The 21,669-nt window shown below is 41.8% G+C and overlaps 1 protein-coding gene across 8 annotated transcripts in view; it reads right to left on the bottom strand.

Annotated features, from left to right (window-relative positions):
- Window positions 1–21,669, bottom strand: part of LMNTD1 (lamin tail domain containing 1) — a 307,951-nt gene that overhangs the window by 214,988 nt on the left and 71,294 nt on the right. For all 8 annotated transcript variants that reach the window (XM_048826052.2, XM_075121606.1, XM_048826037.2 and 5 more), the window contains one exon: window positions 14,198–14,383. In XM_048826052.2, the coding sequence (XP_048682009.2) occupies window positions 14,198–14,383 (186 nt within the window). The remainder of the gene's footprint in view (window positions 1–14,197; window positions 14,384–21,669) is intronic.

Raw genomic sequence — 21,669 nt, 5'->3', positions numbered from 1 at the left:
TACTAGTATATAGTTAAACCACTGTACTATTACGACTCAACCTGATCCTATAATGTAGTAGGATTTGGGTTTCAGATAATAAACCCTCTGCCTCAATCCTGGTTAAGGTAGAATACATGGGGGACAGACGCCAGTCAGAGTGGGGCTCTCTGTAGCCAGTGGTGTCAACACTGTAAGGAATGGTGACTCAGTTAAAGTAAGAAGCCTATCCAAATTCCTGTGTATCTAGAATAATTCTGTGCTAAAATAAGAACCTGTACATGTGGGGTGACCTTCGCCCCAGGGCAGGCAGCTCACACAAGAACCAATGCACCACTTAAATTCCGTAGGGCTTGGATTAGGCCATCTGCAATGAAGTGAATTTCAGGTTTGGTGAATAAAAAGAAATGCTCTTTTTGTGTTGTGCTACGTTCCTCAGTCTTCAGGACTCAATTTAATTTTGCTAGCAATCTCCTGTATTCCCAGTGCTAATATTTGGGTTTGAGGAAGAGCTTTCTTCTTCACACACCAGTTTCTCCATCTGCTCGATCCTCAAGTGAAGTAATAATCCTATATTTGTGACATCAGTTTGTTGCTATGGAAACAATATAACTTCTCTTTCAATGGTATGCAGTGAGTGTAAAGCGCATACAGAAAGGGATGGATAAGGCTTCACGGGACTGAGGAGAGCCTCGCTTAGAGGCAGAAAGAGAAAAATAGTGTACAAAGATGGAATAAATGAAAAAACTGAAGTGTAAAAGCCAGGAGACAGGTCAAAGGTGGCTTAAAACATCATTTGCGCTTGTCATATTCTCAGGGCATCCAGGGGCTTGCTTGCTTGCTTGGTCCCCAGCCTAAGTTAGAGCGGCCTTAAGACTGCCCCAGGACCCAAAAGAATAGCTGGTACACTGTTTTCCATATCCTCCTCCCTTCCCAACACACTCCTTCTGACTCCTGACATGCCCCATACATTGGATGACGTGAGAGGGGCTCAGGAACCCTGTTAGGCCATGGGTATTCCTCAGTGGGATGATCTGCCTGCTGCACAACCTGTTTATGTGACAGAGTAGCATAAAGAGGCCATAGTGGAATAGAGAATCAGGGTCAGAGGATTTTCACTGGTGTTTGACAGTCTAATTTGGCCTGCAGATTTGGAATTACCAGCAGTGATGCATAAGACAGAGAAGAGAACACAGCTTGAGTTTCAGCTCCCAGGGTGAGCCTGCAGCGGCAGCATTTAGAAAAAAACATCTCTTTATTTGTGAGCTGAACAATTTTGTTCTAACAGCCAATGAAAGTCAACAAACATGGGACTTATGATGCTTTTTAAAAAAAAAAACCCAACCAGAATCACTCTGGGGAAGAGAGGAAGTGATTCATTAGCTCAGGGTGAAAGAGGTAGGGACAGGAAGGGGTTCCAGAGAGAGGAAGCAGCCTAAACTTATGCAGCATATCACTCATATGCTCCTCATTAGTGACCCAGATTTACTAGCATCCCACAAACATTAAATGTTGGATTCCTTTTCTTGCTGTAAATTATTGATATTAGTAAGGATGAGGTTATAGAAAATGTGAGCTATGGTAAAGAAATTCATGTCCCTTAACTCTTTGTGTAGTACACTAATATTCTTGTGCCCTTTATTCCATATTATGTTCTACATTTTGGCCTTCCTAGGTCAAGGACCATTAAAGAATGAACCCCCATTAAGGGAAGTCCTTGAAAAGGGGTTGAGATTAGAGCAAAGCAAGTGAGTGGGATGCAGCTGGATAGCAAGTTTTAATTAGAGCTGGTCAAATAATACTTCAATGAAAAGTAATTTTTTCCTACAACAAATGAATCCCATTTCCCATCTAACTTTTGTTTTAATATTAGTCACTGTTTCTATAGCACTATTGGTGTGCGTGCACTTTACCATTTTATGCAGGAAGACATAAAATGCTGAATATCTGCCCCATCCTTACAGCTAGAAAGATTTCCCTAATATCTAATCTCAATCTCCTTTGCTAACTCTGCAGCAAGTGAGATTTAGGTCAGATATTAGGAAACACTTTCTAACTATAAGGATAGTTAAGCATTGGAATAGGCTTCCAAGGGAAGTTGTGGAATCCTCATCACTGGAGGACAGGTTGGACAAACACCTGTCAGGGATTGTCTAGGTTTACTTGGTCCTGCCTCAACACAGGGGACTGGACTTCCAGCCCCACATTTCTATGATTCTATAGCTCAGGGCATACAGCAATGTTTAACTAAAGGGGGCACTAGGGAGGAACTTTCCCAGCGGGTTGGTTATACCACAGACTACAGCAGGGTTTCTTTCATGTTCCACTAAAGCAACTTATACTGGACACTGTCAGAGACAGGCTATCAGATTCAATAGACCATTGCTCTGATCCATTATGGCAATCCCTATGTTCCTGTGCAACCAAGGTATACTGATCATGGCTCTATATTTAAGTATTATACAGTACATCTGCAAGAGTTCTCCAGAAATTCCTTCATTCAAGACATTTCATTGGACACTACAAGCCAGATTCTGCTCTTACTTATACCACTGTAAATTAGGAGTAACTCAATTTAAATTATTAGAGTTATATTGGCATATATCTAGTGAGAGAGCAGAATCAGGCCCTATCCTCTGAGGGTAATTGTGAAAGTATTCTGAACTACTGAAAAGCAATAACAAACCCATTACATTAACAGATCTAGTAGAGCATCAAACAGCCTCCCAAGGAAAGAGGTGGAAACTCTACTTGGTAGGAAAAGACCCCATTTAAAACACTGTATAGGAAAACTCCTGCACTAATGCAGTAAATGATCTGATAGATCTTCCTTTCTCTCTGACTTATGATGAGATCTTGGGGTGAAATCCAGACCAGTGAGGGGCTGTGTCACCACCTGCTCTACAATCTTGGGTGCCTCACAATGCTTTGCTGCTGCAGCTCCCTCCTAGGCCTCTCACAAACAGTCTTCCAGCATGTAGGTCACACCCTGAGTATCTGTGTATAGCTGCAGCCTGCCAGCTACACATCAGCCACATTCTGACTTCCAGCAGCCTTAGTTACTACTTACAGGGTGACCCCAACACACTCCCAGTTCTGGATTTTCCCAAAAAACTCAGCCCTCTCCTGGATAGTCCAGATATATTAGGTCTGTTGCCTATAATAAGATAATCAACACTGGATTAGTATTAAAGAATAAAACAAGTTTATTTAACTACAGAGAAAGGTTTTAAGTGAGTACAACTAATGAGGCATTAAAGTCAGAAATGATTACAAGAAAAATAAAGAAAATGCTTTCTGAACTTAAACTAGACTTGGTTCAAGGTGAAATCCCTTACCACATTTCCAAAAACATTGCTGATCTGCTCCCAAAGTCAAAAGGCTGTTTCTTTTGTCTTGATAGGTGAAAAGAGAGATGGATAGGGAGAGATAACTTGGAGTGTTTTTGCCCCTCATTTTTATAGTCCAGTCCCCTTTGAGATGCATTTTTCTGAAGATTACCTCCCAAAGCAAAGTTTATTCAAACTGTAAAGGAGGCGGCCTGGTGTCTAGTAGTGAAAGAGGTCCTAAGCTGTTTCTTTTCACCTCTGTTTGCTGAAATGCAGATTTTCTTGTCTCCTGTCTTCCCTCTCTCACTGCCTGAGGACCCTGTTTACAACTTATGTGTAAACTGAGGTAAACACACATTCCTTTCTTTCAGACCTGCTTAACCAGTTCTGCCTAATTGGGACTATGTGGGTTTGAACATGTGCCACCAACATCATTTGGGCGAATTCATAACTTTACAGATAATGTTGCTACACACATTCCACCATGATATTATTGACCAGGAAGTTTTTAGTTTTCAAATGATACCTTGCAAGATATATCTGCAGACAGATTATTACAATAGTGTGTAGGATGTGAATACAGGGGTGCATTGCATCACATGGATATGTTATTCCTGAAAGAGACAGAAAGAAAAATGAGAGAAGAGGGAAAAGGAGTGGAAATTGTGGGCCAGATTCTGTCCCAAACTATGTTGAGTAGCACAATACTCTGCAACTAACCCCACTGGAATCAATAGGGCTACTCACTGAGGATGGGTTCTACATATTGAGAGCAACAGCAGCAGAATCTGGACTCAGCAAGTAGTCACTGATACAAAGGCTGGCTTCAGTTTCATGGTAAAGGAAGATTGATTCTAGATTCTGCTTTACATTTATAGTTGGGAATACACCAGTATATATATTCTTTAACTCTGTCCATTAACATGCCTACAACTAACACATATTTACTCTGTGTGTGTATATTTTATATATAGATAGAATTAATTATATACTGACAGTAAATGTGCGGTAGTCGTAGGCATGTTAACAGACAGCGTTAAAGAATGATATGGTGAATTACCATCTGGCAATGCTCATGATGTTCGCAGGGCCAGAAAGGGCAATGATACAAATTGGGCCTGATTCAGCAAGGTATTAAACTTGTGCATAATTAGGGGCATAGAGAGCTGTCCCACAGAAGTTAGTGGGACTGCTCACATGCTTAAAATTAGGCACAGGCTTAACTACCTTACTGAAGCAGGGTCATTAGTCCTACAGCATCTGGCTCTAATGTGTTTAATTTCTTTGCATGCAGACACAACACACCATACACCTCTCCTGCCCTCTGAGCACCAGAAGGTTGATCATAGATCAAAGTGAAAAGCTCAACCTGTGGAATTAGAGGTGTAACGACTGAAAGTTTCTAATGGAGAGTACAAGAGTTAGGTGAAAAAAAAGAAAGAAAGGGGCCTCTTCCCTATTGTATTCATGTTTTACTGATCTCATCATAGTAGGCTTAAACGAGTGAAAATGGTGAATTCTCTGTAACTTTAAGTTTTTAAATAATGATTTGAGGACTTCAGTAACTCAGCCAGAAGTTATGGGTCCATTACAGCAGTGGGTGGGTGATGTTCTGTGGCCTGCAATGTTCAGGAGGTCAAACTAGATGATCATGATGGTCCCTTCTGGCCTTAAAGTCTATGAAGCAGGGTTTTCTTTCAAGATCTGAACTCCTCCGATCTCTGTGTGCTCATCGCTAATTGCAGGTTGGAGTTTTTCAGCCCAAGGAGTAATACTTGAGAGATGGTCTTCACCAGACCTCAAAGACAAAGAAATAAGCAAAGATAAATGAAGTCTCTGTTTCCCTCCTTCTTTATCCAGCTCTCTGTGAAAGTGTCACAAGAAATTCAGTGTTTTTGTTGCTTTGGAGTTTTTTTGTACTGTGAAAGAAAGGTTGCACTAGGGAGACTGGATGGTTCAGGGGTTTAATATTGTGGGCCTTTCCCCTCCAGATTAAAGATAGAAATATAGCTCAACAGTGACTTAAAGTCACTATCATCAACAGCTGTTCTATAGTCTATGTGAAACGAGCTGCTAGTCTCAGTCCTGTTCCTAGTGAACAGGTGTCCCTATCAAAATAAACCTTTACAACTGGCACTGATCAGTGTGGTTTTGTTGGTAGCTTCAGAGAAGCCAAAGATTAAATAAGTGAGATAGAAATTCTCTCTTACCCAGAGAGGTAGTTTCTGAAGGTCAGGGCTGAGCCATACTGGTGGGGAAGCTTCCAATACTCATGCCTGTGCTGTATGCACAAATTACCTCTGTCAATCCTACGCATTTAACCGGCACTAATTTAACTAATCTAAATCCTCAGATGTGCTAGAACTGACTTGCCATCACTGAAGGTGGAAGGCAAAGGGGATTATAAGCCACCTTTCTGTTGGCTGAGGGCCAACCCGTCCCCTAGCACAAGTTAGAGCAGCCCAGCTGCTCTAATTCACACAAGCCTGCAGTGACCCCATTACATTAGTGAGGATTGTCAGAGCACAGTGTGCGCTGGCTCCATGCTCTCCAGGCTCTAAAATGCCTCCTCTTGCCCCTGGATTTGTTTTGGGGGACTTTTCATGATCTTTAAAGGACATGGGTTCTGGGCCTAAGAGCGGAAGCATGTTCTCACAGTTAAACATGGGCTCTGACACATTTGCCATTTTACTTTGGACAAGTCATTTAACCTCTGCATCTCAGTTTCCCTACCTACAAATATATGCACAGTACTACTTAGCTACCCCCAAGGGATGTTGGGAGGCTTAATACATTTATGTCTGTGAAGGGTTTGGGAATCCTTGAATGAAAGGTACTAGAGAAATGCCAAATACTCTTCTAATACTCAGACAAGTCGCTCTCTGATTTCAGTGGGACTTTGGTTACATAAAAACTGGATGCTCACCCCCGTACGGTGTGACCCATTACAAATTGACATTTACTGCTTTGCAGTCTTTACATTTACCAAAGTTCATAGTATTTGCAGTATTCTACCAACCTGACTAAAATGTCCCAGATTTAGGACAAAAGAAACAGCACAAACCTAAACCTCTGGCCTGATTCTCTTCTCACTCACACTAGCGTGAAGCAGGAGTAACTTCAGTGAAATCAATTGAGCTACCTCAGTGTAAAATACTTGCAAGGAAAAGGAGAATAAATTCCCATTTCTTACAATAGGTCCAATTAGCAGGCCTAGAAGCAGTATATAGTCTCTTACTACCCAAAGTACCCTTATAATCTTCAGAACCCAAAGTTAATAATGAATTCTTGGGAATGAAAAGCTGGGTCAGAGTATGTCTCTTCTTTACCTTGACTTCTAGCATTATTGGACTTGCACTATATTAAGCTTCCATTTATAAATATTCTATGTAGGATTAAAAGATTAATTGATGTTATTAAGTAGTGAACTGTTAAGAATCCAACAGCTCAATAGCTTACATATAACCATCTATGACACATACTATTCATGTCTGTAACATGCTTATAACAACATCTATTAATCCTTTATAAATGAACTGGAATATAAAGTGTGACCACATTATTCTTAGGTATCAAGTTCTTAGAAACATCCTGTCTTTTCTCTTAAGAGACACACATTTAGAACATACATTATAATTCTGCTACTTCAATTTCATATGTTTAACTGCTCTGTCAAATATTTGTACCCTGCTTGACAGAATTTATTGCTTGCCCTTGTAACTAACTAGCTTATTGATCCTTTCTTAAACTTCTTCCTTCACAGCCGTTGGGGTTCCTACACAAAGTGAAACTGTTCCTCTGGCTGCTAGTTCCGATTAACAAATGACATAGATGTTTAACAGTGTCAGTGCCACCCGCCCTTACTTTCAGATAAGGATATCTGAGGTCAGTGGGGCTGACATGCTTTTGTAGCAGAGTTTTAATTGTTTCTTCGAAAGGTTTTGGCCATCTGTATCTGTGTGATATACCAACACCAAGTCAGACACTTGATTTCCGCACCACTAGATCCTCAAACAAGATAGGGTTTCTGTTTATTGCATCTAAACCCAGTTTAAGCACTGCTGTGTTCCCACCATTTTTCTCATGTACACAGAGAACATCCAGTTGACACTCCTCCCTCTTCTTGGCTGCCCTTGACTTACTTACAATCCAATATGTACACATTCTCCATTTCAATAGGAATCTGTGATCAGAATGGATTTTGGTGATATTGGGTCAGATTTCTTTCTGCCTTTCACCAGTCCCCAACGTAGTATTAAAAGCAGCTGACTACCACTATGGAAGAGCCACTGTTGACTTAGGCAACTGAATCAATATCCACTGAAGTCAGCGGAAAGACTCCCATTGACTTAAATGGGCTTTGGATCAGGGCCCTATCCATTACTCCAAAAGGACTGTGTGTTTTCCACAGAGGTGTTACTGCTGCCTCCACAGTGAACTCTGTATCATTTCCCAGAGTTAAACTGTTGCCTTTGCCAAACTTTTAATCTTCAAAAACACAAATGTATAAATCTAAAAAAACAGGAACTAAAATATTGCAAAAATCTGGAAGTCAAAGCCTTGGCAGAGTTGCTACTGTGGCTCTCTTGCAGGATGATGTAGTAGGTGGAGGGGGAGTGAGGATGAAGAGAAAAAGTGAGACACAGAAGGATTTTGTATTATTCAGTGGACAAACAAACTGATAGAATCCTGAACTTTCCTGAATGTTTTTCCTAAACCTGGCCTACCATTCCACGGGCCAGAATGCAAGGGAGCATTAAAGAGACAGTACTCTCAAGCCATGAGGGAAGGTGGGCATGCCCTGTGTCATCACATGCTTTGGTTTTTGTTTTTGTTTTGTTTATTTTAATTTATGTGTTCAGGTTCAGGTGAATTCTAATAATATAACCTTAAATCCTATAAAAATGCCAGAAAAGTTATAAGAAAAAATAGTCCAAAACATTTTATTTTCTTAAATGAAGCAAAGCTTCTATTATGTATTTTAAAAAAACACGTATGTATTCTCTGTAGTTAATTAATGTTTTAGGAAAGCAACCTAGACTCATAAGAACTCTATAAATGTTTAAATAAGGGTTCTTTTACACAGAGTAAATATTACCTTTATTGTTTTTACTACAGAGACTAGTGTTGGAAGTGTTCTGATCTTACCAGGGAATCTATTGACTTTGTGAGTTAATAGACAATACAATATTAAGTACACATTTACAGTTTGTCAGGAAGAGGACACCCACTGATCAGAAACACTGTGTAAAGAAGAGCTTTTGATGAACTGTGATCATATGCCTCCTCCGTTTTTCCCCAACTGAAGCAATGTGTCATGGTTCCCGCAGAGACCCAAATCCACTCCCATTAAAGTAAATAAAGGGTGGAATTTTTAAAAGGGCCCAAGGCCCAGATTTTTTAAAAAAGTATTTAGGTACCTAATCCCAATTGATTGCAATGGAAGTTAGGTGCCTGAATACCTTGCAAAATCAGGGCCTAATTGACTTAAGAGCACAAGTCCCGTTGACTATCAGTCAATGAGGAACTTTAGAAAATCCCCATTGAAAATTCCACTTGATTTCAGTTGGACCAGGAATAAGTCCAGGGCTCATTTGTTAGTTAATTTTTTTTATTAAATCTTCTACTTAGAATTCTACGTAGCAGAAAAAGCCAAAAGTAGAATAAAACTCTGGTTCACACTTTACACTAAAGGTACATTTATTAGTAGTTTATTATGGGTTAATAAATAATTAATAGACATTAGAAACATGTTGCAGGCGCAGGTAATGCTTGTAACCATCTATAATGCGTACACAAGCAGGTGGTGTTATAGTTGGTTATAAGCAACTTATTGACCTGTTGGACTGTATAACCATATATAACAATTGATTAACCATTTATTAAAACATTATGTATTAATCCTTTTTAAACTATTTATAAAATGAATACTTAATATAAAGTGTGACCAAGTTTATTTTTAAAATTTAGCAAGCTCATGAACTAAAACGTAGAAACACAAATTGCTGATATTCAACTTATATGGATTCTACAGAGCTGTTAGCACTGTATACACATTTCAAGAGCCCCTCATTCCAAACAGTGTTACTCTGTGCCCTGAAAGATCTGAACATAAAATCAGACTCTGTAACCAGACCCGGTAGTTAAGGTCACTGCAGTACTCAGGCTGAAATTGACTGCACGAAGGCAAGGGTTATGATCATAGCCAGTCAAAAAAGCCAGCTCGGTGAAAGCTTTGAACAGGCCCACAAATCAAGAACTGATAGCACTGAAACTGTTATTTGTGACATGTAGCAAAAAAGGTTCTGATCTATTCCCTCACATCCATACTCTATTAGACCATAGTTCAAATCAAAGGAATTCAGCTGTGAAAAAATTCTACAGCATCACACATTTGAAGCATGTTATTGGTTAACATATGGCAATTACAGAAGAGCATTATACTCTGCTTAATTTCACATTCACTACCTGCTTTTACAACCACTCTGCAAAATAAAAGTTTGGGGGGTTGGTTTTCTTGTGGGTTCTAGAGTGTGTGTCTCTCTGTCTCTCCCTGACCCCTCATTCCCACTACACTAGACATGGGACAAATTCTAAACGTTCAAAGTTCCATATGGATAACCACCACAAAACGTCCACAGTCATCTAAAGTAACCAAACCTCTTGTAGCTACAGTTTAGAACAGGGGTCTCAAACACACGGCCCACGGAGTTATTTGCTGCGGCCCACCAAGCTCCCCGCGCCCGCTGCCCCCCCTTAGCTTAGCGCTTTCCAGGAGGGATGGGGGAGGAGCGGGGAGCTGCATGCTCAGGGGAGGATGCAGAGAAGAGGCAGGGCAGGGGTGGGAATTTGGGGAAGCAGTTGGAATAGGGGCAGGGAGGGGGTGGAGTTGGGGTGGGGACTTTGGGGAAGGAGTGGGAAGAGGCGGGGCAGGGGCAAGGCCTTATGGAAGGGGTGGAGTGAGGGTGTGGCCGGGGGGGTGGGGTGTCACTGATGCGGCCCTTAGGCCAATGTACTAGTCCTCATGTGGCCCTCCTGGTGATTTGAGTTTGAGATCCCTGGTTTAGAGGTAAAATCTTTGGAGCACCCAGGGAGATTTCCAGTACTTCATGCTTCTGACTGGGCTAGAAATACTGTCCAACAACCTCTCTAGATAGTATTTTAGCACATTCATTTCTGATCCTGGTTGGAATTACAAAGTAAAGATGTCCACAAAAAAAGAAAGGGAAAATGTTTCTGACCCTTTAGAACCTTAAAAGATTGTTTCAGATCCAGTATGAGTTTTGAGAGAAAGTTTGTGACAATTTAATGCATTTTTTTATACTGAAAGCTCTTCCCTGTTTCTTACCCATAAATCTCAAGTGCTAATGGCCAGACTTAAACTCCAAGTCTCAGCACCTCAAACAGTGGGAAGTTTGGATCTGGACTTTACATCTTGGGCCCAGTTTCTAAGCTTTGATCCTGCAATGAGCAGACCCGTTCAGCAGCCTGGAGACCCAATCACTTCAGTGAGGTACCATGTGTACACAGGGGTCTTCCTGTGCAGGATCAGGGGCCTAGTTTGATATAATAGAAAAGTATTCAGGAGTTCAGGCACTATTTTACATGTACCTACTATTATAACTTGGTTATCTGATATTCTGATTCAGGATTTTCTTATTCTAATCAATGAAATTTGAAACAAAATGGAGACTATGTTAGCTTTAAGAGGAATTGCTTGTTTGTTAACACAACTGCTGCTCTGCTAATCTGCTATTAATGGAAAGGAATAAGCAAACTGACAATGAAATGAAAGAATGATTCTAATTTTTCTTAGAAATTCTATAGTTTGGAAAAGCAAGACCCATTTTGTGCTTCTGTTAGCAAAATAAGCTGCATATCACTCATTAATTTCTAGAAGAATCTGTGGATTTCTGAGAAGCATCCCTCTTTTGACAGGGCATATTTCTGGTCCCTCAGATACATGGCCTAGCCAACTGGATACATTATGCTGATTACAACTTTGACCCTATCCTGATCACGGCTATGTTTTGCCAGCTTTAGATGAAGGTATTTTTGTTTCAGTTTTTGTAAATAGGATATTCAGCAAGGATAATTTGCAATTTGATGTTCTCAAAATAAAATTAGCCTTGGGGGGAAAAAGGCACAAATAATGAGCTTTACTTTAGTGTCAGTGCATTGTCCAGATTTTTTCCCCCTGGAATCTAGTGTACAACAGGAGCTTGTGCTGGCGCAAAGTTAAGAGGATTTCAGTTCTGATGAGAATGAATTTGATTACATTGACAATACAGGAAAGAAGAAAACATCTTTACTGTTGATCTACTTGCACACTCTGTCCTTTCAATTCAGTCAGTGGTAACGTATTACTCAAAATAAACACTGCATGCAAAGTGTGTAATGGGAAAGATCATAATGGACAATAGGGAATGTGAAGAGGTGAGAAAATGAGCCCTTTGGAATGCTACCAAGGGTTAAAACAGTTTGGAGAAACATTAGAGAGAGAAAGTGTGCACTGCAGAGAATGTGAGAAAGATTCTCACACCTGAGCCATTCTTTTTAGGTGACAAATCTCAGGAACTGTCCCAGACTGACGTATCAACGGAAGTGGTTTTGGAACAAATTGATAAATTCAACAGTAACAAGTCACGAGGAGCAGATGGTATTCACCCAAGAGTTCTGAAGGAACTCAAATATGACACTGCAGAACTACTGGGGTATGTAACCTATCATTTAAATCAGCTTTTGTACCGGATGACTGGAGGGTAACTAATGTAACGCCTATTTTTTAAAATGGCTTCAGAGGCAGTCCTCTCAATTTCAGGCCAGTAAGCCTAACTTTAGTACCAGGCAAACTGATTGAAACTATACTAAAGAACAGAATTATCAGACACATAGATGAACATGATGTGTTGGGGAAGAGTCAACATGGCTTTTGTAAAGGGAAATCACACCTCACCAATCTATTAGAATTCTTTGAGGGTGTCAACGAGCATGTGGATTAGGGCAATGGTTCTCAACCGGGATACCCCTACCCCTGGGGGTACGCAGAGGTCTTCCAGGGGGTATCAACTCACCTAGATATTTGCCTAGTTTTACAACAGGCTACATAAAAAGCACTAGCGAAGTCAGTACAAACTGAAATTTCATACAATGACTTGTTTATACTGCTCTATGTACTATACACTGAAATGTAAGTACAATATTTATATTCCAATTCATTTATTTTATAATTATATGGTAAAAATGAGAAAGTAAGCAATTTTTCAGTTCCAGTGTGCTGTGACCCTTTTGTATTTTTAGGTCTGATTTTGCATGCAAGTGGTTTTAAGTGAGGTGAGACCTGAGGTACTCAAGACAAATCCAACTCCTGAAAGGGGTACAGGAGTCTGGAAAGGGTGAGAGCCACTAGACTAGTAGATATAGTGTACTTGGACTTTCAGAAAGCCTTTAACAAGATTCCATACCAAAGGCTCTTAAACAAAGTAAACTGTCCTGGGATAAGAGAGAAGGTCCTCTCATGGATCAGTAACTGGTTAAAAGATAGGAAACAAAGGGTAGAAATAGAGAGTCAGTTTTCACAGGGGAGAGAGGTAAATAGCAGGGTCTTCCAAGGATCTCTACTGGGACCAGTGCTGTTCAACTTATTCATAAACAATCTGGAAAGAGGGGTAAAGAGTGAGGAGGCAACGTTTGCAGATTATACAAAATTTCTCAAGATAGTTAAATTCAAAGCTGACTGCAAAGAGTTACAAAGGGATTTCACTAAACTGGGTGACTGGGTAACAAACTGGCAGATGAAATTCAATGTTGATAACTGCAGAGTAATGCACAATGGAAAACGTAATCCCAACTATACATACAAAATGATGAGGTCTAAATTAGCTATTACAACTCAAGAAAGAGATGTTAGTATCATCGTGGTTAATTTTCTGAAAACACCTGCTCAGTGTGCAGCGGCAGCCAAAAAAGCTAACAATGTTAGGAACCATTAGGAAAGGATAGATAATAAACCGGAAAATATCATAATGCCACTATTTAAATCCATGGTACACCCACACCTTGGCTCTCATCCATTATGACAAGGGGTGTGAGTGTGGGTAGCAAAGGCCAAGAAAATGGGAGAGTGGCTGGAATTTTCTTATACTCTAGCAATCTTTGGTTACCAAAATGGCCTGTTGGTGCTCTGTGCCGCTGGTGCAATTTAGAGCAGCCCTCAGGCTTCTCAGTAGTGTACTGAAATAAAGTGTCAGCTGTCAGGGAGCAATGCCAAGCACCAAATGGCTGGTCTTGAGGATCTGGCCTCATATATACACTCTGAGGTGCAAAGGACACTTTCTTTTGTCCAAGAAAAGTCAAAATGAGCGTTTTTCAAAAGTAGACCTTGGAAAACAGCTTAGAAACTTTGGAGGAGATATTCAAAATTACAAATAGGAGTTAGACACTCAGTCAAACACCTAACTGCCTTTTGTCTTTAGTGAAGGAGTCAGTACCACAATCCATTATGTATACTGTAAGGGAAAATCCTCCTGGCCTCATTGAGGTTGAAGAGAGTCTTGCTATTGGCTTCAATGGGGCCAGGATTTCACCCTTTATATTTTCTTAACAAGTAAAAAAAAATTCACCCTGGCCCAATTCATTTCCTCTGGCACTGTATTGTTATGTTTGTTTAAGCAGAATGCTCATTAGTTTTGTTCCTTCTCTTTTTTTAAGGCTATGTTATTAAACTCTTTTCACTTAGGGGAAAAGTCTAACTTTTTGGATAAGCTGTAACTGTAGCTAGTAGCCTAAAGGGAGAAAAGCCCCCTTGTGAACCTTGCAAATACTGTATATTAACTCTTGTAAAGTAGACAAATGAAAGAGGGAACACATGTTCTATATTATAGGCTTACATTTTGATGGTAGGCTGTTGCAGTTTCCTCTTGGATTTGTTTCACCTCCGCTTCATTGGCTTCTCGAATTTTCTGAACTTTTGCCATTGAATCTGAGTCCCCATTGCTGAATTCATGGAGTTTTCCTTCTAGTTGGAGTATGAGAACTTCTGACCACGCAAGCCTCTGTCTCATCTGTTTGGATTCCTATCATTGTTTTAGAAGAAGAATGAATTGGATTCTCTCAGGGGAGAGGTCACAAAAATTAGACTTAAAAAACCGTAAGAGCATTTCTTTACAGTGAAAAAGAAATAATTTGTGTCCTTAAAAGATACAAGATATTGAAAATAAGCCAGTAAATGAATTTTGATAATACTGCTAGTTAATTGCCAAGTACTTTTAAGGGAGTAACTTATAACAAACTTATTTTCCCTGATTCCATGATGAATTGTTAAAAAAGCCAATGTAGAAAAATGCATGTTTCCTTGGACTTTTCTGTTTCACTTGTGCCAATTTCAGAGAACAGAAAAATACCCTAAACTTTTCAACCACAACCTATTTCGCAGTTCCCACAGAGGAAATACATACATATAAGTCACTTTATGTTTTTTATACAGACACATCTTACCTTTTAAGTAAGTAGCTGTAAAAGTTAATGATACACTTTAACCACTACTAATGAAAAGCACAATCACTAACATCTAATTAAAATGCTTATTTCTTACTATATCCACATCTTCTGCCTCCTGTCCTAGAGTCATTACATTCAGAAGAAGTGATGGCTGCCGCAACACACACGCCAGTCTGCATTAGTCTTATTAACTTGATGCTTTGGGAAAATAATGGAGGGATGATATCACATATCACACCATCAGCTTAATCTGCACTGCAAATTATAGCACAGCTCACAGTCTCATTTCCACAGTCCATTTTGTTAATAAGTGAGAAAATAAAAAAAGCACCAAAGAGGAAGTCTGGGGTCTAAGCCACCAAAAAAAAAAAAAAAATAGAATAGAATAGGTCGGGTTTCTGAAATAACTTGTGGATGTCATTTTTTACAATATCATTTTTGTTTGTGCAATGACAAAGTGGTAATACTCTAAGAATTAACACCCTTTAATATCAAGCTTCTGTTATTACTGTTTTATTTGAAAACACACCCTAAGCAACACTTCTTAGCCCAAGATGCAGCAGAATTTAGATTCTATTCTATGGAAAAAGGTTTTATCCTTTATTACTGTACATATCAGACACAACTGACATGAATATTACATTCAGTATGATTGGGTTGAAGGAATACTGCTCTATCATCCTCAAAGAGATGAAACTGAATTGTAGGTCATAACTTATGCTTCAAATGGAATCACACTCCAGAGCAATGAGAAGTACTAGCAGAGTCTCAAAGAGCTTAAGTACTCTGCATGCACAGTGTCAGCAGCTAATCCCAGAGGCATGGAAAACGGTGGGTTCGAGGCCAGTGTTAAAAAGAGGGCAAATATTGGTTCAAAGTCCATGACTGATGAGATTCACAAAGTTCTTGCAATGCACATGTGTTGCTGGATGGTTAGATCAAACAGTTCTGTTTTCGATGTGTTCATCTCATCAAGAGCTGCTTTACAAGAAAAAAGCAGGAGCAAGGAATGGGAGGACAAACTAGCAAATCTAGAAGTGACCTCAGCTAATACTTCAGATGGACCTGAACTGTGACATTTGAATCTGCATCCAAAAACCTCCCCCGAAGTTCAGATGTAAGGTTTTGGGCTCTCCCATTATAAAGATAGAGTCCATCTGGGAAATTTGGATTCAGATCTGATCCCTATCATCCCCCTCTCACACACACACACACGTATGCATTCAGTATGGGGTGAAGAGAGAAGTTTAGCAAAATCAAGAACGATTTTCCTTTTAAAGCCTGAGGCAATGTTCTTACTTTTTTAAGTTTCTTCCCCACCCGATCCTTCCCCCTACATGTTAATTCACCTCGTTGCATGCTTGCAAATGAGATGAAAAGAAAAATCATCATTCAATAGTCACAGCATCAACTCACCAGGGGAAATAACAAAGGCACGGGAACTAGGGAAGGAAATGTTTATATACGCAGTGGAACAGCCAAGAAAACTAACTAATCAGAAGGCAGAGAAAACAAGAAAACCCAAAAACACTTGGTTCAGCCAACTACAAACTGGCCAAGACTGTCAACCTGCAGCAGGTGCCAAAGGCTCCTCTGGCAACCAGCCAGCTAGGCAAAAGAGAGTTGCTTTTTTGTTCCTTTCCATTCTTTAAGGGGTTCTACCACACTGTATACAGAAAGGCTACCACTCTTAGCTAAGGTGAGACCTGTTGCTCCTTAAATTCTAAATTTCCCTCCATTGGGCAACAATGCCCAAGGCCAGTGCATCTAATCCCCACTGTCAGCCACTGTTCAATCCCCAGGGCAATAGTTTTCTGTGATACCCTTCTATCACTGGGTATGTGTGGCTTATGCTTGTTCCTCAAATACATCTGCTGGCTTGTCTAAATCAACCATGGTTTGTACGCCTGGATCAAAGCAGATCTCCAAATGGTCCCCAGGGCTGAAAAGTTATTGCGGCTGACAGACAACTGGACAATTCCACCCTTTCATTTACATTTTAAAATCTCACTCAGTGATCCGACCTCCTCTCACCACCACTCTGAACACTTCCTTGGGTCCAAATTGCACCTTCAGAATATGATAAGGCAAAAATCTAGCCATTCATGGAGAAACACCTATCCTACTACAAACAGAATAACTCAGGGAGAACACCATGGAGGATGTTTATCTCCAGTCTTTTTTTTGGGGGTGGTGGTGGTGTTTGCATGCATTAGAATAGATGGTACACAGGAGAACCAGGGCTCAGCCAGTGTCATGCACCTGAATGGCATGCTCCCTGTGGAAAGATGGAATGCACTAACCATGCTAACTGGGCCATCATCTTAATGCTCAAAGAAGCACAAGAGCTGTATTTTGGCCAGTTCCTGCTCAGATGTCCAAGGCTTGGTGAGATAAGGCTTTTCTGAATCCACTTCCCCCACAATGCACCTGCACCGGGGGAGCCCATCATGCATGAGGGAGAGCAATGATGTTTTATCTAACTGCTCATTATGGTGGCAGCATTAAGACCCACTTGAATTTCTACCTTTCAGAAATTAGAGCCCCTCCTTCACTCTGCAGCGATGCTAAAACGAATATTCCCCTGCTCAGTACAGTACTCATGCCAATGTAGTGGGAGTCAATGCAATAGCAGACAAGCTGCATTGCATAACAAGTGAAGACTCTTGTATAAATAATACAGGAGAAGAGAAAATATAGTAACAGTGTGTAAATTGGTGGAGCCTTTGCTTGGATGCACTGGTACTAGAGGGTACTGGTATTTAGAACAGAGTACAGTACAGCAATACAATCTTGGCAATATATGAAAGAGAAAGGGTGGTGCTGTTTCCAGCTGGTTTCCAAGAGGAGTACAAGCTGTTGCTCTTGTGCCTGCTTTTTGGTTCTATAGATCATCCACATCAACCTATATATCTATTGAATAAATTCTGGTGTTAAGCACATTGTTGCACAGAGCTTATCATTGCCAGGCTTACAATAAGACCACAGAATGTGCCATTGTGGAACAGTTCCATTGTCCAATAAGTCCTTTCACCTGAGAGGTAGGGAATCCCTGCTCAAGCCCCTTCTCCTCAGCAGGCAGATGAGGGAGTTGAACCAAGCTCTCCAACATCCAATTGTGTGCTCTAACCCAGGGGTTCTCAGACTTATTTGATGCCACCCCTGTTCCTTGCATCTGTAGTAGCTCATGTCCAGGGTTACCATATTTCAGGTTCCCAAAAAGAGGACAGTAGCAGAAGTGCAGGGGGAGGGAGGGCGGGGCGGGGAGATCTAGGGAGGGCAGAAGAGAGCTGGAGGGGGGTATAGTTAGGGGTACTGGAGGGATGTGTGTGTACTTGAGGGGGTACCCTGTGTATGGGGGGGTACTCACTGGAGTGAGGGGGCAGCATTGCTCCCTATCACAGTGGCAGGTTGGCTGGTGCAAGCCCAAGATGCAGCACCATTCATCAGTCAGTACCTCCCTATGGGACCCCCCCCGCCAGAGCTAGGAGCCGAGGTCTGGGTGGGGGGCAGGGATCTGACAGCTGCGGGTGCCAGGGAATGGACTAATCACCTACAGATACACGGAGGGACAAATTGGGGCTCTTTCTGAGCTTCAACAACTGCTCTGCAAAAATCCAAGACATTGCCCGGTATTTGAAAGATCTGCCTGCATAGAAGTCGGAGAATCAAGAAAGAGGCTATTGTGACATTGCACCCCATATTTTTCATAGTGATATTATTGATATGATTATGGCATAATTATGATGCATTTTGTACAAGATGGATCGTGTAAGGTTTCATTGGAAACGTTATGATTTGCTGAATCTGATTATCCTATTTGTATGCATGTAACATTTTTGTATCTGAAGTTATGAATATTGACTATGTATCTGTATTTCACATATAGTGACACCCACTAGGCAAGATGCTTCCAGTTTAAATAGCTGGTTGCAAAGGGCCCATTCAGGGTAATGGGTCATTAGGGAAAACAATAGGCCTTAGGAGAAGCTTATCCCATACCTAGCGAGCTATCCTGAGAATGCTCCTGACAGCCTATGGATAATGGCTGCTATGACTCTGCAAGGCCATGTGACCAGCCCACATGACTCTGGATTCCATTTTGGGTACCTGTATTTTTCCACAAACTGGGCTGGGAACAGTTTTTGGAACAAAGGGTTCCCACCATATGCTAAAGCTAGATCAGGCAGGGAGTGACATCATCTGTTATTCTGCACTCCCCCACAACTCAACACCTGAGAGACGCTCCAAAAGAAAAAGACTTGGAACAGGGGAGAGGATCCCAAGCTGCAAAGCTTAAGAATCTGAAATCCTGCTTGTATCATCAGCCAGGGGGAGAATTTACTATCCCATGTTTCTAGTATCACAGGCTTAGTTTGCGGTGTTGTTTATTTAGTAGGTAATCTGCTTTGATCCGTTTGCTATCACTTACAATCACTTAAAGTCTATCTTTTCATAGTTAATAAACTTGTTTTATATTTTATCCTAAACCAGCATGCCTTTAAATGAAGTGTTTCAGGAAAAATCTCAGCTTGGTTACTACAAGTATGCATATTCCTCTCTACCTTGAGGGAGGGGCAGACATACTGTGTTTACGCTGTGCAGATCCTTGTGTAGTTCAAGATGATATAATTTTGGCTTTCTATTCCAGAGGGAGGTGCATGCCTGGGGAGCTGGGAAACTGGTTGGGGTCTGCTGTTTGCACTCACGTAGCCCAGTTTGGGTGCATGGCGGCACCTGCGGTCGTATTGGGTGATAACAGGGCCTGGGTGAGGCTGGCTGTGTCCCCAACACAGGTGGGTGTCCTAGAGAAGCACTGCAGTTCCTACAGCTCCCAGACTGCACCCCAAGGGGGATAATCTGTCACCGCTGTTACCTGGACATCTGGTAACCCCCCTCTGGGTGCCTGGCCAGCAGCTTCCAGTCTCCAGTTGCCCAGCTTTGAAGGCAGAGCACAAGCGGCAGCTGCTGGCCAGAGGGCCCAGCTTTGTAGGCAGTGCTGCCACCAGCAGCAGTGCAGAAGTAAGGGTGGCCCGGTATGAAGGCAGAGCGGAGAGTGGCAGCTCCTGGCTGGGCGCCAGCTCTGACTGTGGGCAGTAAGTTTCCCCCTGCCCAAAGCTTCTCACACATACTCAGAATACATTCCATGCCTCACCCCATGGGGGCACAACTCCCAGTTTGAGAGCCTCTGCTCTAACCAATGGGTGAAAGGTTATAAGGGAGGCCACCTCTTGCTTACAAGAAACATCTTAAGCACCTAAGCCACATAACTCCAGGAGAGGATTTCCAGCTATGTGAAGCAGAGATAGCCTTCTCCCTGTAGCCCAGACTTAGTCACCAAACTCTGGGCAAGGGGCAGGGTTTAGGACAAACCCTCTTGTCAGCATCTCCCACTGACTAGCCTAGACAGCTTCCTGCCCAGCTTGCAGACTCATGCTATGAGACTAAAAATAGCAGGGTAGATATTTGAGCTTGGGCTGTCATTCAGACTCTGAGACCCAGCCCCATAGTGTAAGTCTGAGTCAGCTGACCCACACTCTGAGATTCAGTGTTGGTAGGGGTTTGCCGTGTAGATGTACTCTGAGGCACCTCTCCCATCAAAATGCATTATATAGGAACCTAGGCACCTAACACAGGGTTTATAGATCCCATTGTTCCAGGGATTTTCTAGGTGCCTTTAAGTTCCTTTGTCACTCTCAGACTAAGGTCAGTCAGACAGTCTGTGGTGGAAGAGAGAAATTAACTCAGCTCTCCAGAGTCTTAGGCTGGCACCTTAACCACTGGGCAATGCTGCCTCTCTTTTGTCTGCGCTCAGAGGGATTCCAATCAAACACCTCTCCCAATTGTCATGGGGTTCTCACAACACATATTTTGCTGGCCTCAGAGTATGACCACCAACTCTTGTTGGTGGCCGCTCTGACAATTTTTCCTAAAATACTTTATTTGTTTGTCCTAAAGTTAATTAATATGCCCATATACATGTCCAAATCCTTGTAATTTATTTATGTCTGGTTTTTTTTTGTTTGTTTTTTTGCAGACTCAATAATAAAAATAATGTACAGTTGTCTCTATTCTTTACTGGACCTAAACAGAATAGAAACAAATAATGTGCTTTGCATGTTCTTGTCTTCTTTTGTAATTGTTTCTTTTGCTTTTTGGTTGCTTTTTTTTTTAATATAAAGACTTGCTAGTTACTAAATCTGCGTCTGTGAAAAGTGATATTTGAATGTTTTTTAACACCCCTTTTCACAGTAGCAGACTTGCTAGCTAGCTGGGAGGCTGCGAAAAGTGATATTAACAAATATACAAATATCACTTTTCACAACAGACTTATTCAGCCCTGGCAAGCCAGGTTAAAAATTGAGCCCTGGATGGGGAGGTAGGTAGGGAAGCAGTGGGAGCCAGCTGCAATGGGATGGGTGGGTGAGGGGCCAGGAGAGGCAGTGAGGTCCACAGGCGATGGGGTGTTAGTGAGCCTGGGGCCAGAGCCCAGGGACTGGACCTCTGCAGCCGTGTAGCTGAAGCCCAGGGCCAGAGGACACAGCAGGGACAAGGAGCAATGGGGGTTGGTAAGCCTGGGGACGGCACCCGCTGCTGCATGACTGGGGCTCGGGGCCAGAGTCCATGGTCCTGCGTCCAGACTCTGAAACCCTGCAGCCACCACCTGCCACCCCAAGGCTGAAGCCAGAAGCCTGAGCTCCACTGCCCTCAGGAAGGTGGGGAACCCTCAACAGCTGCCTGCTTCTCTAGTGTTTGTGGCTCCAAAGGGGGGCAGAGCCCCACCCCTGGGGAGGGGCCATTGCTTTACGCTCCCCTCGCATTCACCATCCAGGAGGCTGTGGCCACATGAAAAGCCCCTGGT

The sequence above is a fragment of the Caretta caretta genome, chromosome 1, assembly GCF_965140235.1.
Source record: "Caretta caretta isolate rCarCar2 chromosome 1, rCarCar1.hap1, whole genome shotgun sequence".
Lineage (NCBI taxonomy): Eukaryota > Metazoa > Chordata > Testudines > Cheloniidae > Caretta > Caretta caretta.
This window is presented reverse-complemented; position numbering and strand designations above follow the sequence as displayed.